The 13,974-nt window shown below is 57.4% G+C and overlaps 1 protein-coding gene across 1 annotated transcript; it reads right to left on the bottom strand.

Annotated features, from left to right (window-relative positions):
* Positions 1 to 4,256: 4,256 nt before the first annotated feature.
* On the bottom strand, positions 4,257 to 12,328 carry LOC130595019 (large proline-rich protein BAG6-like; the record flags this gene model as incomplete). Its single annotated transcript, XM_057401367.1, has 4 exons — positions 12,146 to 12,328; positions 9,459 to 9,516; positions 6,456 to 6,580; positions 4,257 to 4,412 (listed from the first exon to the last, which is right to left on the bottom strand). Coding segments are annotated over exons 1-4 (522 nt in total), but the record flags the coding sequence as incomplete, so codon positions are not given.
* Positions 12,329 to 13,974: the final 1,646 nt, after the last annotated feature.

Genomic DNA, 13,974 nt, shown 5'->3' with positions numbered 1-13,974 from the left:
CTATGGGGTCTCTATGGGGTCTCTATGGGGTCTCTATGGGGTCTCTATGGGGTCTCTATGGGTCTCTATGGGGTCTCTATGGGGTCTCTATGGGGTCTCTATGGGGCCTCTATGGGGCTCTATGGGGTCTCTATGGGTTTCTATGGGGTCTCTATGGGGTCTCTATGGGGTCTCTATGGAGTCTCTATGAGTCTCTATGAAGTCTCTATGGGGTCTCTATGGGGTCTCTATGGGGTCTCTATGGGTCTCTATGGGGTCTCTATGGGGTCTCTATGGGTCGCTATGGGGTCTCTATGGGGTCTCTATGGGGTCTATAGGGCCTGTATGGGGTCTCTATGGGGTCTGTATGGGGCGTCTGTGGGGCCTCTGTGGGGTCTCTATGGGGTCTCTATGGGCCTCTATCACGGTCTCTATGGGTCGCGTGCCCCCCAGCCCCATAAGTGCCCCCCAGCCCCATAAGTGCCCCCCAGCCCCATAAGTGCCCCCCATAAGTGCCCCATATAAGTGCCCCCCCAGCCCCATAAGTGCCCCCCCCCAGCCCCATAAGTGGCCCCTTCAGTCCCATAAGTGCCCCCCCAGCCCCATAAGTGGCCCCTTCAGACCCATAAGTGGCCCCCCAGCCCCATAAGTGCCCTCTTCAGCCCCATAAGTGGCCCCCCCAGCCCCATAAGTGCCCCCTTCAGCCCCATAAGTGCCCCCCCAGCCCCATAAGTGCCCCCCCCAGCCCCATAAGTGCCCCCTTCAGCCCCATAAGTGGCCCCTTCAGTCCCATAAGTGCCCCCCCAGCCCCATAAGTGCCCCCCCAGCCCCATAAGTGCCCCCCCCAAGCCCCATAAGTGCCCCCCAGCCCCATAAGTGCCCCCTTCAGCCCCATAAGTGCCCCCCCACCCCCATAAGTGGCCCCTTCAGCCCCATAAGTGCCCCCCAGCCCCATAAGTGCCCCCTTCAGCCCCATAAGTGCCCCCTTAAGCCCCATAAGTGCCCCCCCACCCCATAAGTGCCCCCTTCAGTCCCATAAGTGCCCCCCCAGCCCCATAAGTGCCCCCCCCGCCCCATAACTGGCCCCTTCAGACCCATAAGTGGCCCCCTCAGCCCCATAACTGGCCCCTTCAGTCCCATAAGTGCCCCCCCAGCCCCATAAGTGCCCCCCCACCCCATAAGTGCCCCCTTCAGTCCCATAAGTGGCCCCCCCAGCCCCATAAGTGCCCCCCCCAGCCCCATAAGTGGCCCCCCCAGCCCCATAAGTGCCCCCTTCAGCCCCATAAGTGCCCCCCCCAAGCCCCATAAGTGCCCCCTTCAGCCCCATAAGTGCCCCCCCCAGCCCCATAAGTGCCCCCTTTCAGCCCCATAAGTGCCCCCTTCAGCCCCATAATTGCCACCCTCCAGCCCCATAAGTGGCCCTCCAGCCTCACAAATGCCCCCCAACCCCATAAGTGCCCCCCAGCCCCATAAGTGCCCCCCCAGCCCCATAAGTGCCCCCCCCAGCCCCATAAGTGCCCCCCTTATCCCCCCAAGTGCCCCTCCAGCCCCAGAAGTGCCCCCCAGCCCCATAATTGCCCCCCTCCAGCCCCATAAGTGCCCCCCCCCATCCCCACAAATGTGCCCCAATTGCCCAGCCCCACAAGTGCCCCCCCAGCCCCACAAATGCCCTCCCCAGCCCCACAAGTGCCCCACCAGCCCCATAATTGCCCCCCCTCAGCCCCCTAAGTGCCCCCCTTATCCCCCCAAGTGCCCCCTCCAGCCCCACAAGTGCCCCCCTTATCCTCACAATTGCCCCCCCCAGCCCCACAAGTGCCCCACCAGCCCCATAATTGCCACCCTCCAGCCCCATAAGTGGCCCTCCAGCCTCACAAATGCCCCCCAGCCCCATAAGTGCCCCCCAGCCCCATAATTGCCCCCCCTCCAGCCCCACTCTCTATTGGTTGAAAGAGGGGGGGGGGCGTGGTCAGACGAGACCACGCCCTCATCGTTAACCCCCTCCCCGTCATCTAAGCCCCGCCCACCTGAGCGTCCTCCGGGGTGGCTCCGCCTCCTGCACTTCCATTGGCTCCTCAGGGAGAGGCTGGGGGGGGTCAGTGGGGGGTCAATGCTGGTGCTATGGGGCACGGTCTATGGGGCAGATCTATGGGGCAGGATCTATGGGGCAGGACCTATGGAGCACAATCTATAGGGCAGGCTCTATGGTTCAGGTCTATGGGTCAGGCTCTATGGGGCAGGATCTATGGGGCACAATCTATAGGGCAGGCTCTATGGGGTAGGCTCTATGGTTCAGGTCTATGGGGCAGGCTCTATGGGGCAGGCTCTATGGTTCAGGTCTATGGGTCAGGCTCTATGGGGCAGGATCTATGGGGCACAATCTATAGGGCAGGCTCTATGGGGCAGGTCTATGGGGCAGATCCATGGGTCAGTCTCTATGGTCAGGCTCTAGGGATCAGGCTCTATGGTTCAGGTCTATAGAGCAAGCTCTATGGGGCAAATCTATAGCGATCTATGGGTCACGCTCTATGGTTTAGGCTCTATGGGGCAGACTCTATGGTTCAGGTCTATAGGGCAAGCTCTATGGGGCAAATCTATAGGGATCTATGGGTCACGCTCTATGGTTCAGGCTCTATGGGGCAGACTCTATGGGGCAGGCTCTATGGTTCAGGTTTAGAGAGCAAGCTCTATGGGGCAAATCTATAGGGATCTATGGGTCAGGCTCTATGGTTCAGGTTTAGAGAGCAAGCTCTATGGGGCAAATCTATAGGGATCTATGGGTCACGCTCTATGGTTCAGGCTCTATGGGGCAGACTCTATGGGGCAGACTCTATGGGGCAGGCTCCATGGTTCAGGTCTATAGAGCAAGCTCTATGGGGCAAATCTATAGGGATCTATGGGTCACGCTCTATGGTTCAGGCTCTCTGGGGCAGACTCTATGGGACAGGCTCTATGGTTCAGGTCTATAGAGCAAGCTCTATGGGGCAAATCTATAGGGATCTATGGGTCACGCTCTATGGTTCAGGCTCTCTGGGGCAGACTCTATGGGGCAGGCTCTATGGTTCAGGTCTAGAGAGCAAGCTCTATGGGGCAAATCTATAGGGATCTATGGGTCACGCTCTATGGTTCAGGCTCTATGGGGCAGACTCTATGGGGCAGACTCTATGGTTCAGGTCTATAGGGCAGGCTCTCCGGGGCAGATCTATGGGGATTTATGGGGCAGGCTCTATGGGGCAGGCTCTATGGTTCAGGTCTATAGGGCAGGCTCTCCGGGGCAGATCTATGGGGATTTACGGGGCAGACTCTATGGGGCAGGCTCTATGGTTCAGGTCTATAGGGCAGGCTCTCCGGGGCAGATCTATGGGGATTTATGGGGCAGGCTCTATGGGGCAGGCTCTATGGTTCAGGTCTATAGGGCAGGCTCTCTGGGGCAGATCTATGGGGATTTATGGGGCAGGCTCTATGGGGCAGGCTCTATGGGGCAGGCTCTATGGTTCAGGTCTATAGGGCAGGCTCTCCGGGGCAGATCTATGGGGATTTATGGGGCAGGCTCTATGGGGCAGGCTCTATGGTTCAGGTCTATAGGGCAGGCTCTCCGGGGCAGATCTATGGGGATTTATGGGGCAGGCTCTATGGGGCAGGCTCTATGGGGCAGACTCTATGGGGCAGGCTCTCCGGGGCAGATCTATGGGGATTTATGGGGCAGGCTCTATGGGGCAGGCTCTATGGTTCAGGTCTATAGGGCAGGCTCTCTGGGGCAGATCTATGGGGATTTATGGGGCAGGCTCTATGGGGCAGGCTCTATGGGGCAGACTCTATGGGGCAGGCTCTCCGGGGCAGATCTATGGGGATTTATGGGGCAGGCTCTATGGGGCAGGCTCTATGGGGCAGACTCTATGGGGCAGGCTCTCCGGGGCAGATCTATGGGGATTTATGGGGCAGGCTCTATGGGGCAGGCTCTATGGGGCAGACTCTTTGGGGCAGGCTCTCGGGGGCAGATCTATGGGGATTTATGGGGCAGGCTCTATGGGGCAGGCTCTATGGTTCAGGTCTATAGGGCAGGCTCTCTGGGGCAGATCTATGGGGATTTATGGGGCAGGCTCTATGGGGCAGGCTCTATGGGGCAGACTCTATGGGGCAGGCTCTCCGGGGCAGATCTATGGGGATTTATGGGGCAGGCTCTATGGGGCAGGCTCTATGGGGCAGACTCTATGGGGCAGGCTCTCCGGGGCAGATCTATGGGGATTTATGGGGCAGGCCCTATGGGGCCGGGTGCTCACCTGCCGGGGGGCGGGGGGGTCTCCGACGCGCCTCACATAGGGCAGGACCTGCTCGGGGGTCACGGGCATCTGCTCCAGCACCGCCTGGAGCCGCAGCCCCACAACGGCCGTGAGCCAGCCCCCCAGCGCAGGGGCCACGTCGGCAGAGAGGCGGCGCTGTGGGGAGAGCGATAATGGGGGTCAATGGGGGAATAGGCGGCAATGGGGCAATGGGGGTCAATGGGGGCAATGGGGGCAATGGGGGTAATGGGGGTAATGGGGGGCAATGGGGCAATGGGGGCAATGGGGGTAATGGGGGGCAATGGGGGTAATGGGGGTAATGGGGGCAATGGGGGTAATGGGGGCAATGGGGCAATGGGGGCAATGGGGTCAATGGGGGCAATGGGGGTAATGGGGGGCAATGGGGGTAATGGGGGGCAATGGGGGTAATGGGGGGCAATGGGGGTAATGGGGGTAATGGGGGGCAATGGGGGGCAATGGGGGGCAATGGGGGGTAATGGGGGTAATGGGGGGCAATGGGGGGCAATGGGGGTAATGGGGGGCAATGGGGGTAATGGGGGTAATGGGGGGGCAATGGGGGTCAATGGGGCAATGGAGGGGCAATGGGGGAAACATAGGGGGTAATGGGGGGAAACATGGGGGTAATGGGGGGCAATGGGGGGTAATGGGGGGCCATGGGGGGGTAATGGGGGGAAATGGGGGGGCAATGGGGGTCAATGGGGCAATGGAGGGGCAATGGGGGTAATGGGGGGCAATGGGGGGCAATGGGGGTAATGGGGCAATGGGGGTAATGGGGCAATGGGGGCAATGGGGGTAATGGGGGTCAATGGGGCAATGGGGGCAATGGGGGTAATGGGGGGCAATGGGGCAATGGGGGTCAATGGGGCAATGGGGGCAATGGGGGGCAATGGGGGTCAATGGGGCAATGGGGGCAATGGGGGTAATGGGGGGCAATGGGGGTAATGGGAGCAATGGGGGCAATGGGGCGAATGGGGGCAATGGGGTAATGGGAGTCAGTGGGGGTCAATGGGGGCTATTGAGGGCTGGTTATGAGGGTTATGGGGGGTTATGAAGGCCTATGGGGCTGGGGAGGGTAGGTGTCCATAGGGTGTCTATGGGGTATCAGTAGGGTTCTATGGGGTGCTATGGGTGTCTATGGGGTGCCTATGGGGGTCTATGGGGTGTCTAGGGGTGTCTATAGGTCCCTATGGGGTTTCTATGGGTCCCTATGGGTTGCTATGGGGTGTCTATGGGGTCCCTATGGGTCCCTATGGGGTGTCTATGGGTACCTGTGGGGTGTCTATGGATCCCTATGGGTCACTATGGGGTCCCTATGGGGTGTCTATGGGGTGTCTATGGATCCCTATGGGTCACTGTGGGTCCCTATAGGTCGCTATGGGTTGCTATGGGTGTCTATGGATCCCTATGGGTCGCTATGGGTCGCTATGGGTCCCTATAGGTCGCTATGGGTCGCTATGGGTCCCTATAGGTCGCTATGGGTCGCTATGGGTCACTATGGGTTGCTATGGGGTGTCTATGGGTCGCTATGGGTTGCTATGGGTCTCTATGGGTCGCTATGGGTCGCTATGGGGTGTCTATGGGTCGCTATGGGTTGCTGTGGGTTGCTATGGGTCGCTATGGGTCGCTATGGGTCGCTATAGGTTGCTATGGGTCGCTATGGGTCGCTATGGATCTCTATGGGTTGCTATGGGTCTCTATGTGGTCCCTATGGGTCGCTATGGGGTGTCTATGGGTCGCTATGGGTTGCTGTGGGTTGCTATGGGTCGCTATGGGGTCCCTATGGGTCGCTATGGGTCGCTATAGGTTGCTATGGGTCTCTATGGGTCGCTATGGATCTCTATGGGTTGCTATGGGTCCCTATGGGGTCCCTATGGGTCCCTATGGGTCGCTATGGGTCCCTATGGGTCGCTGTGGGTCGCTATGGGTCCCTATGGGTCCCTATGGGTCGCTATGGGGTCGCTATGGGTCCCTATGGGTCGCTATGGGTCGCTATGGGTCGCTATGGGTCGCTATGGGTCGCTATGGGGTCCCTATGGGTGGCTATGGGGTCTCTATGGGGTCCCTATGGGTCGCTATGGGTCGCTATGGGTCTCTATGGGTCGCTATGGGTCGCTATGGGTCGCTATGGGGTCCCTATGGGTGGCTGTGGGCGCGGAGGGCGGCGCGGGGGGCGCTCACGATGCGGTCGCTGATGAGCGCCGCCAGGGCCCCGCGCTCCCCGCGCAGGCAGAGCAGGTTCAGCGCCAGGCACTCCAGGAGCCCGCGGTTACAGAGCTCCAGCAGCCGCGGCCCGAACGTCCCGTCTGGGGCATAGAGAGAGCATAGAGAGAGCATAGAGAGAGCATAGAGAGACCATAGAGAGAGCATAGAGAGACCATAGAGAGAGCATAGAGAGACCATAGAGAGAGCATAGAGAGAGCATAGAGAGAGCATAGAGAGAGCATAGAGAGACCATAGAGAGAGCATAGAGAGAGCATAGAGAGAGCATAGAGAGAGCATAGAGAGACCATAGAGAGAGCATAGAGAGAGCATAGAGAGAGCATAGAGAGACCATAGAGAGACCATAGAGAGAGCATAGAGAGAGCATAGAGAGAGCATAGAGAGAGCATAGAGAGAGCATAGAGAGAGCATAGAGAGACCATAGAGAGACCATAGAGAGACCATAGAGAGACCATAGAGAGACCATAGAGAGAGCATAGAGAGACCATAGAGAGAGCATAGAGAGACCATAGAGAGAGCATAGAGAGACCATAGAGAGACCATAGAGAGACCATAGAGAGACCATAGAGAGAGCATAGAGAGACCATAGAGAGAGCATAGAGAGACCATAGAGAGAGCATAGAGAGACCATAGAGAGAGCATAGAGAGAGCATAGAGAGACCATAGAGAGGCCATAGAGAGACCATAGAGAGACCATAGAGAGACCATAGAGAGAGCATAGAGAGACCATAGAGAGAGCATAGAGAGAGCATAGAGAGACCATAGAGAGGCCATAGAGAGAGCATAGAGAGAGCATAGAGAGAGCATAGAGAGACCATAGAGAGACCATAGAGAGACCATAGAGAGGAACCATAGAGAGGGGATAGAGAGGGGGAGAGAGGGGAGAGACCATAGAGAGCATAGAGAACATAGACACAAATCAATACCCATAGAGGCCCCATAGAGACCCCATAGAGACCCATAGAAACCCCATAGAGACCCATAGAGACCCATGGAGACCCCATAGAGACCCATAGACACCCCATAGACACCCCATAGAGACCCCATAGAGACCCACAGAGACCCCATAGAGACCCGTAGAGACCCATGGAGACCCCATAGAGAACCCATAGACACCCCATAGACACCCCATAGAGACCCCAGAGAGACCCCATAGAGACCCATAGAGTGCCCATAGAGACCCATAGAGACCCCATAGCGCCCCATAGAGACCCCATAGCGCCCCATAGATCCCTACAGAGACCCTGCAGAGACCCCATAGAGCCTCATAGAACCCCACAGACCCCACAGCGACCCCAAAGTGTGGGGGGGGACCCATAAGTGTGGGGCTGACCCATAAGTGTGGGGCTGACCCATAAGTATGGGGCTGACCCACAGGACCCCCCACAGACCCCCCCATTTGCCCCATAGATCCCCTATGGAGCCCCACGGACCCTCTTGAACCCACCCTCATAGACCCATAAGTGTGGGGCTGACCCATAAGTGTGGGGCTGACCCATAAGTATGGGGCTGACCCACAGCACCCCCCCATAGACCCCCCCGTTTGCCCCATAGATCCCCTATGGAGCCCCATGGACCCTCCTGAACCCACCCTCATAGACCCATAAGTGTGGGGCTGACATACAGGACCCCCCCATAGACCCCCCCATTTGCCCCATAGATCCCCTATGGAGCCCCACGGACCCTCCTGAACCCACCCCCAAAGACCCATAAGTGTGGGGCTGACCCATAAGTGTGGGGCTGACCCATAAGTATGGGGGTGACCCACAGCACCCCCCACAGACCCCCCCATTTGCCCCATAGATCCCCTATGGAGCCCCACGGACCCTCTTGAACCCACCCTCATAGACCCATAAGTGTGGGGCTGACCCACAGCACCCCCATAGACCCCCCCCATCTGCCCCATAGATGCCCTATGGAGCTCAATGGACCCCCCTGATCCCCACATCTGCCCCATACACCCCCCCACCCCAATGACAACCATAGACCCCCCCCCCATGGAGACCCCATATCCACCCCATAGACCCCATCATCCGGAGCCCTATGGACCCCCTACAATCACAACACAGCTGCCCCATAGATCCGTTATAATCCCCCCCAACCTCCAGCCCCACATCCACCCCACAGAATGCCCGCCCACTGACCCACAGAGCCCCCCAAAGAGACCCCATAGAGACCCCATAGAGCCCCCACAGAGCCCCCATAGTGCCCAACAGAGCCCCATAGAGACCCCATAGAGCCCTACAGAGACCCCTAGAGCCCAGAGAGCCCCATAGAAACCCCGCAGAGCCCCATAGAGACCCCACAGAGCCCCATAGAGACCCCCCAGAGCCCCATAGAAACCCCACAGAGCCCCATAGAGACCCCACAGAGCCCCATAGAGACCCCCCAGAGCCCCATAGAAACCCCATAGAGACCCATAGAAACCCCATAGAGCCCCACAGAGCCCCATAGAAACCCCAGAGCCCCATAGAAACCCCACAGAGACCCCATAGAGACCCATAGAAACCCCACAGAGCCCCATAGAGCCCCATAGAAACCCCAGAGCCCCATAGAAACCCCATAGAGCCCCATAGAAACCCCATAGAGACCCATAGAAACCCCCCAGAGCCCCATGGAGCCCCAGAGAAACCCCACAGAGCCCCCTAGAGACCCCATAGAGACTCCATAGAGACCCCATAGAGCCCCACAGAAACCCCACAGAGCCCCCTAGAGACCCCATAGAGACTCCATAGAGACCCCATAGAGCCCCATAGAAACCCCACAGAGCCCCATAGAGACCCCACAGAGCCCCATAGAAACCCCACAGAGCCCCATAGAAACCCCACAGAGCCCCATAGAAACCCCATAGAGCCCCATAGAGCCCCATAGAAACCCCATAGAGCCCCATAGAGACCCCATAGAGCCCCATAGAAACCCCATAGAGCCCCATAGAGACCCCATAGAGCCCCACAGCCCCACTCACAAAGCTCTCCCGGATGAAGTCCTCCAGCCCCATGATGAGGTTGTGGGTCGCAGCCTGGGGGGGGGGGAGGGGCCCAGCGTTAGGGGGCAGTTTTGGGGCAATTTTCAGCTTTTTGGGGATTTTGGGCTTTTGGGGGATGGGATTGGGGGATTTGGGGCATTTTCTGTGGGTTTGGGGGTTCCATGGGGCCTAAACCCAGTTTGGGTCAAATCCAGCCCAGTTTGGGTCAATTCCAGCCCATTTTGCCCCATTTTGCCCCATTCTGCCCCATTTTGCCCCATTTTGCCCCATTTTGTCCCATTTTGCCCCATTTTGCCCCATTTTGCCCCATTCTGCCCCATTTTGATCCCATTTTCTGCCCCATTTTGATCCCATTTTGCCCCATTTTGTCCCATTCTGCCCCATTCTGCCACATTTTTCCCCCATTTTTCCGCATTTTCTGCCCCATTTTGCCCCATTCTGCCCCATTTTCTACCCCATTTTGTCCCATTTTGCCCCATTTTGCCCCCATTTTGCCCCATTTTCTGCCCATTTTGATCCCATTCTGCCCCATTTTGCCCCATTTTCTGCCCATTTTGCCCCATTTTCTGCCCCATTCTGCCCCATTTTGCCCCATTCTGCCCCATTTTGCCCCATTTTGCCCCATTTTGATCCCATTCGGCCCCATTCTGCCACATTTTGCCCCCATTTTGCCCCATTTTGCCCCATTCTGCCCCCATTTTGCCCCATTCTGATCCCATTCTGCCCCATTTTGCCCCATTGTGCGACTTTCTGCCCCATTTTGCCCCATTCTGCCCCATTTTGCCCCATTCTGCCCCATTTTGCCCCATTTTGCCCCATTCTGCCCCATTTTGCCCCATTTTGCCCCATTTTGCCCCATTCTGCCCCATTTTGCCCCATTCTGCCCCATTTTCTACCCCATTTTGTCCCATTTTGCCCCATTTTGCCCCCATTTTGCCCCATTCAGCCGCCTTCTGCCCCTTTTTGCCCCATTTTGCCCCATTCTGCCCCATTTTGCCCCATTTTGCCCCATTCTGCCCCATTTTGCCCCATTCTGCCCCATTCTGCCCCATTCTCCCCCATTTTGCCCCATTTTGCCCCATTTTGCCCCATTTTCTGCCCCATTTTGCCCCACTTTGCCCCCATTTTGCCCCCATTTTGCCCCATTCTGCCCCATTTTGCCCCATTCTGCCCCATTCTGCCCCATTCTGCCCCATTTTCTGCCCCATTCTGCCCCATTTTGATCCCATTCGGCCCCATTCTGCCCCATTTTGCCCCATTCTGCCCCATTCTGCCCCATTTTGCCCCATTCTGCCCCATTTTCTGCCCCATTTTGCCCCACTTTGCCCCATTCTGCCCCCATTCTCCCCCATTTTGCCCCATTTTGCCCCATTTTCTGCCCCACTTTGCCCCCATTTTGCCCCCATTTTGCCCCATTCTGCCCCATTCTGCCCCATTTTCTGCCCCATTCTGCCCCATTTTGCCCCCATTCTGCACCATTTTCTGCCCCATTTTGCCCCATTTTGCCCCATTTTCTGCACCACTTTGCCCCCATTTTGCCCCCATTTTGCCCCATTCTGCCCCATTCTGCCCCATTCTGCCCCATTTTGCCCCATTTTGCCCCATTCTGCCCCATTTTGCCCCATTTTCTGCCCCATTCTGCCCCATTTTGCCCCATTCTGCCCCATTTTCTGCCCCATTTTGCCCCATTCTGCCCCATTTTGCCCCATTCTGCCCCATTTTCTGCCCCACTTTGCCCCCATTTTGCCCCCATTCTCCCCCATATTGCCCCATTGTCTGCCCCATTTTGCCCCACTTTGCCCCATTTTGCCCCCATTCTCCCCCATTTTGCCCCATTTTCTGCCCCACTTTGCCCCCATTTTGCCCCATTCTGCCCCATTTTGCCCCACTTTGCCCCATTCTGCCCCATTTTGCCCCATTCTGCCCCATTCTGCCCCATTTTCTGCCCCATTCTGCCCCATTTTCTGCCCCATTTTGCCCCATTCTGCCCCATTTTCTACCCCATTTTGCCCCAATCTGCCCCAATTTCTGCCCCATTTTGCCCCATTCTGCCCCATTTTCTACCCCATTTTGTCCCATTTTGCCCCATTCTGCCCCATTTTACCCCATTTTGCCCCATTTTCTGCCCCATTCTGCCACATTTTGCCCCATTCTCCCCCATTCTGCCCCATTCTGCCCCATTCTCCCCCATTTTGCCCCATTCTCCCCCATTCTGCCCCATTCTCCCCCATTCTCCCCCATTCTCCCCCATTCTGCCCCATTTTGCCCCATTCTCCCCCATTCTGCCCCATTCTCCCCCATTCTCCCCCATTCTCCCCCATTCTCCCCCATTCTCCCCCATTCTGCCCCATTTTCTGCCCCATTCTCCCCCATTCTCCCCCATTCTCCCCCATTCTCCCCCATTCTCCCCCATTTTGCCCCATTCTGCCCCATTCTGCCCCATTTTCTCCCCCATTTTGCCCCATTCTGCCCCATTTTGCCCCATTCTCCCCCATTCTCCCCCATTCTGCCCCATTTTCTCCCCCATTCTGCCCCATTTTGCCCCATTCTGCCCCATTTTGCCCCCATTCTGCCCCATTCTGCCCCATTCTCCCCCATTCTGCCCCATTTTCTCCCCCATTCTGCCCCATTTTCTGCCCCCCGTGCCCATGGGGTGACTCACGCGCACGTTGCGGTCGCTGGGCCGGGCGCCGCGCAGGAAGCGCTGCCGGAAGCAGCGGCGCAGGAGGGGCTGCAGGCGCTGCAGGGGGTGGCAGCGCCCGTGCAGGAGCAGGACCACGTCCACCATGGAGAGGTGCTGGGTGATGAGCGACAGCAGCGCCCCCAGGAAGCCTGCGGGACCCATAGAGACCCATAGAGACCCATTGAGACCCATAGAGACCCATAGAGACCCATTGAACCCATGGAGAGGTGCTGGGTGATGAGCGACAGCAGCGACCCCAGGAAGCCTGCGGGACCCATAGAGACCCATAGAGACCCATAGAGAGCCATTGACACCCATTGAGACCCATTGAACCCATGGAGAGGTGCTGGGTGATGAGCGACAGCAGCGCCCCCAGGAAGCCTGCGGGACCCATAGAGACCCATAGAGACCCATTGACACCCATAGAGACCCATAGAGACCCATAGAGAGCCATTGAGAACCATTGACACCCATTGAGACCCATTGAGACCCATTGAGACCCATTGAGACCCATTGAGAACCATTGAGACCCATTGAGAACCATTGACACCCATTGAACCCATTGACACCCATTGACACCCATTGAAGCCATGGAGAGGTGCTGGGTGATGAGCGACAGCAGCGCCCCCAGGAACCCTGCGGGACCCATAGAGACCCATAGAGACCCATAGAGAGCCATTGACACCCATAGAGACCCATTGAACCCATAGAGACCCATTGAGACCCATAGAGAGCCATTGAGACCCATAGAGAGCCATTGAGAACCATTGACACCCATTGAGACCCATTGAGAACCATTGACACCCATTGAGACCCATTGAGACCCATTGAGACCCATTGAGAACCATTGAGAACCATTGACACCCATTGAGACCCATTGAGACCCATAGAGAGCCATTGAGAACCATTGACACCCATTGAGACCCATTGAGACCCATAGAGACCCATAGAGAGCCATAGAGACCCATAGAGACCCATTGACACCCATTGAACCCATTGACACCCATTGACACCCATTGAAGCCATGGAGAGGTGCTGGGTGATGAGCGACAGCAGCGCCCCCAGGAAGCCTGCGGGACCCATAGAGACCCATTGAACCCATTGAGACCCATAGAGAGACATTGAGACCCATAGAGACCCATTGAACCCCACTGAACCCCATTGAGACCCATAGAGACCCATAGAGACCCATTGAACCCCATTGAACCCCACTGAGACCCATTGAGACCCATAGAGACCCATAGAGACCCATTGAGACCCATTGACACCCATTGAACCCATTGACACCCATTGACACCCATTGAAGCCATGGAGAGGTGCTGGGTGATGAGCGACAGCAGCGCCCCCAGGAACCCTGCGGGACCCATAGAGACCCATAGAGACCCATAGAGAGCCATTGACACCCATAGAGACCCATTGAACCCATAGAGACCCATTGAGACCCATAGAGAGCCATTGAGAACCATTGACACCCATTGAGACCCATTGAGACCCATTGAGACCCATTGAGACCCATTGAGAACCATTGACACCCATTGAGACCCATTGAGACCCATTGAGACCCATTGAGAACCATTGACACCCATTGAACCCATTGAACCCATTGAGACCCATTGAGACCCATTGAGACCCATAGAGACCCATAGAGACCCATTGAACCCATGGAGAGGTGCTGGGTGATGAGCGACAGCAGCGCCCCCAGGAACCCTGCGGGACCCATAGAGACCCATAGGGAGCCATAGAGACCCATTGACACCCATAGAGACCCATAGAGACCCATAGAGACCCATTGAGACCCATAGAGAGCC

Source organism: Pezoporus wallicus, unplaced genomic scaffold (genome assembly GCF_028554395.1).
Source record: "Pezoporus wallicus isolate ANWC-B61680 ecotype Strahan unplaced genomic scaffold, APGP_CSIRO_Pwel_v1 contig_14309, whole genome shotgun sequence".
Lineage (NCBI taxonomy): Eukaryota > Metazoa > Chordata > Aves > Psittaciformes > Psittacidae > Pezoporus > Pezoporus wallicus.
The sequence above is the reverse complement of the archived record's forward strand: the minus strand, read 5'-3'. Positions and strand labels throughout refer to the sequence as shown.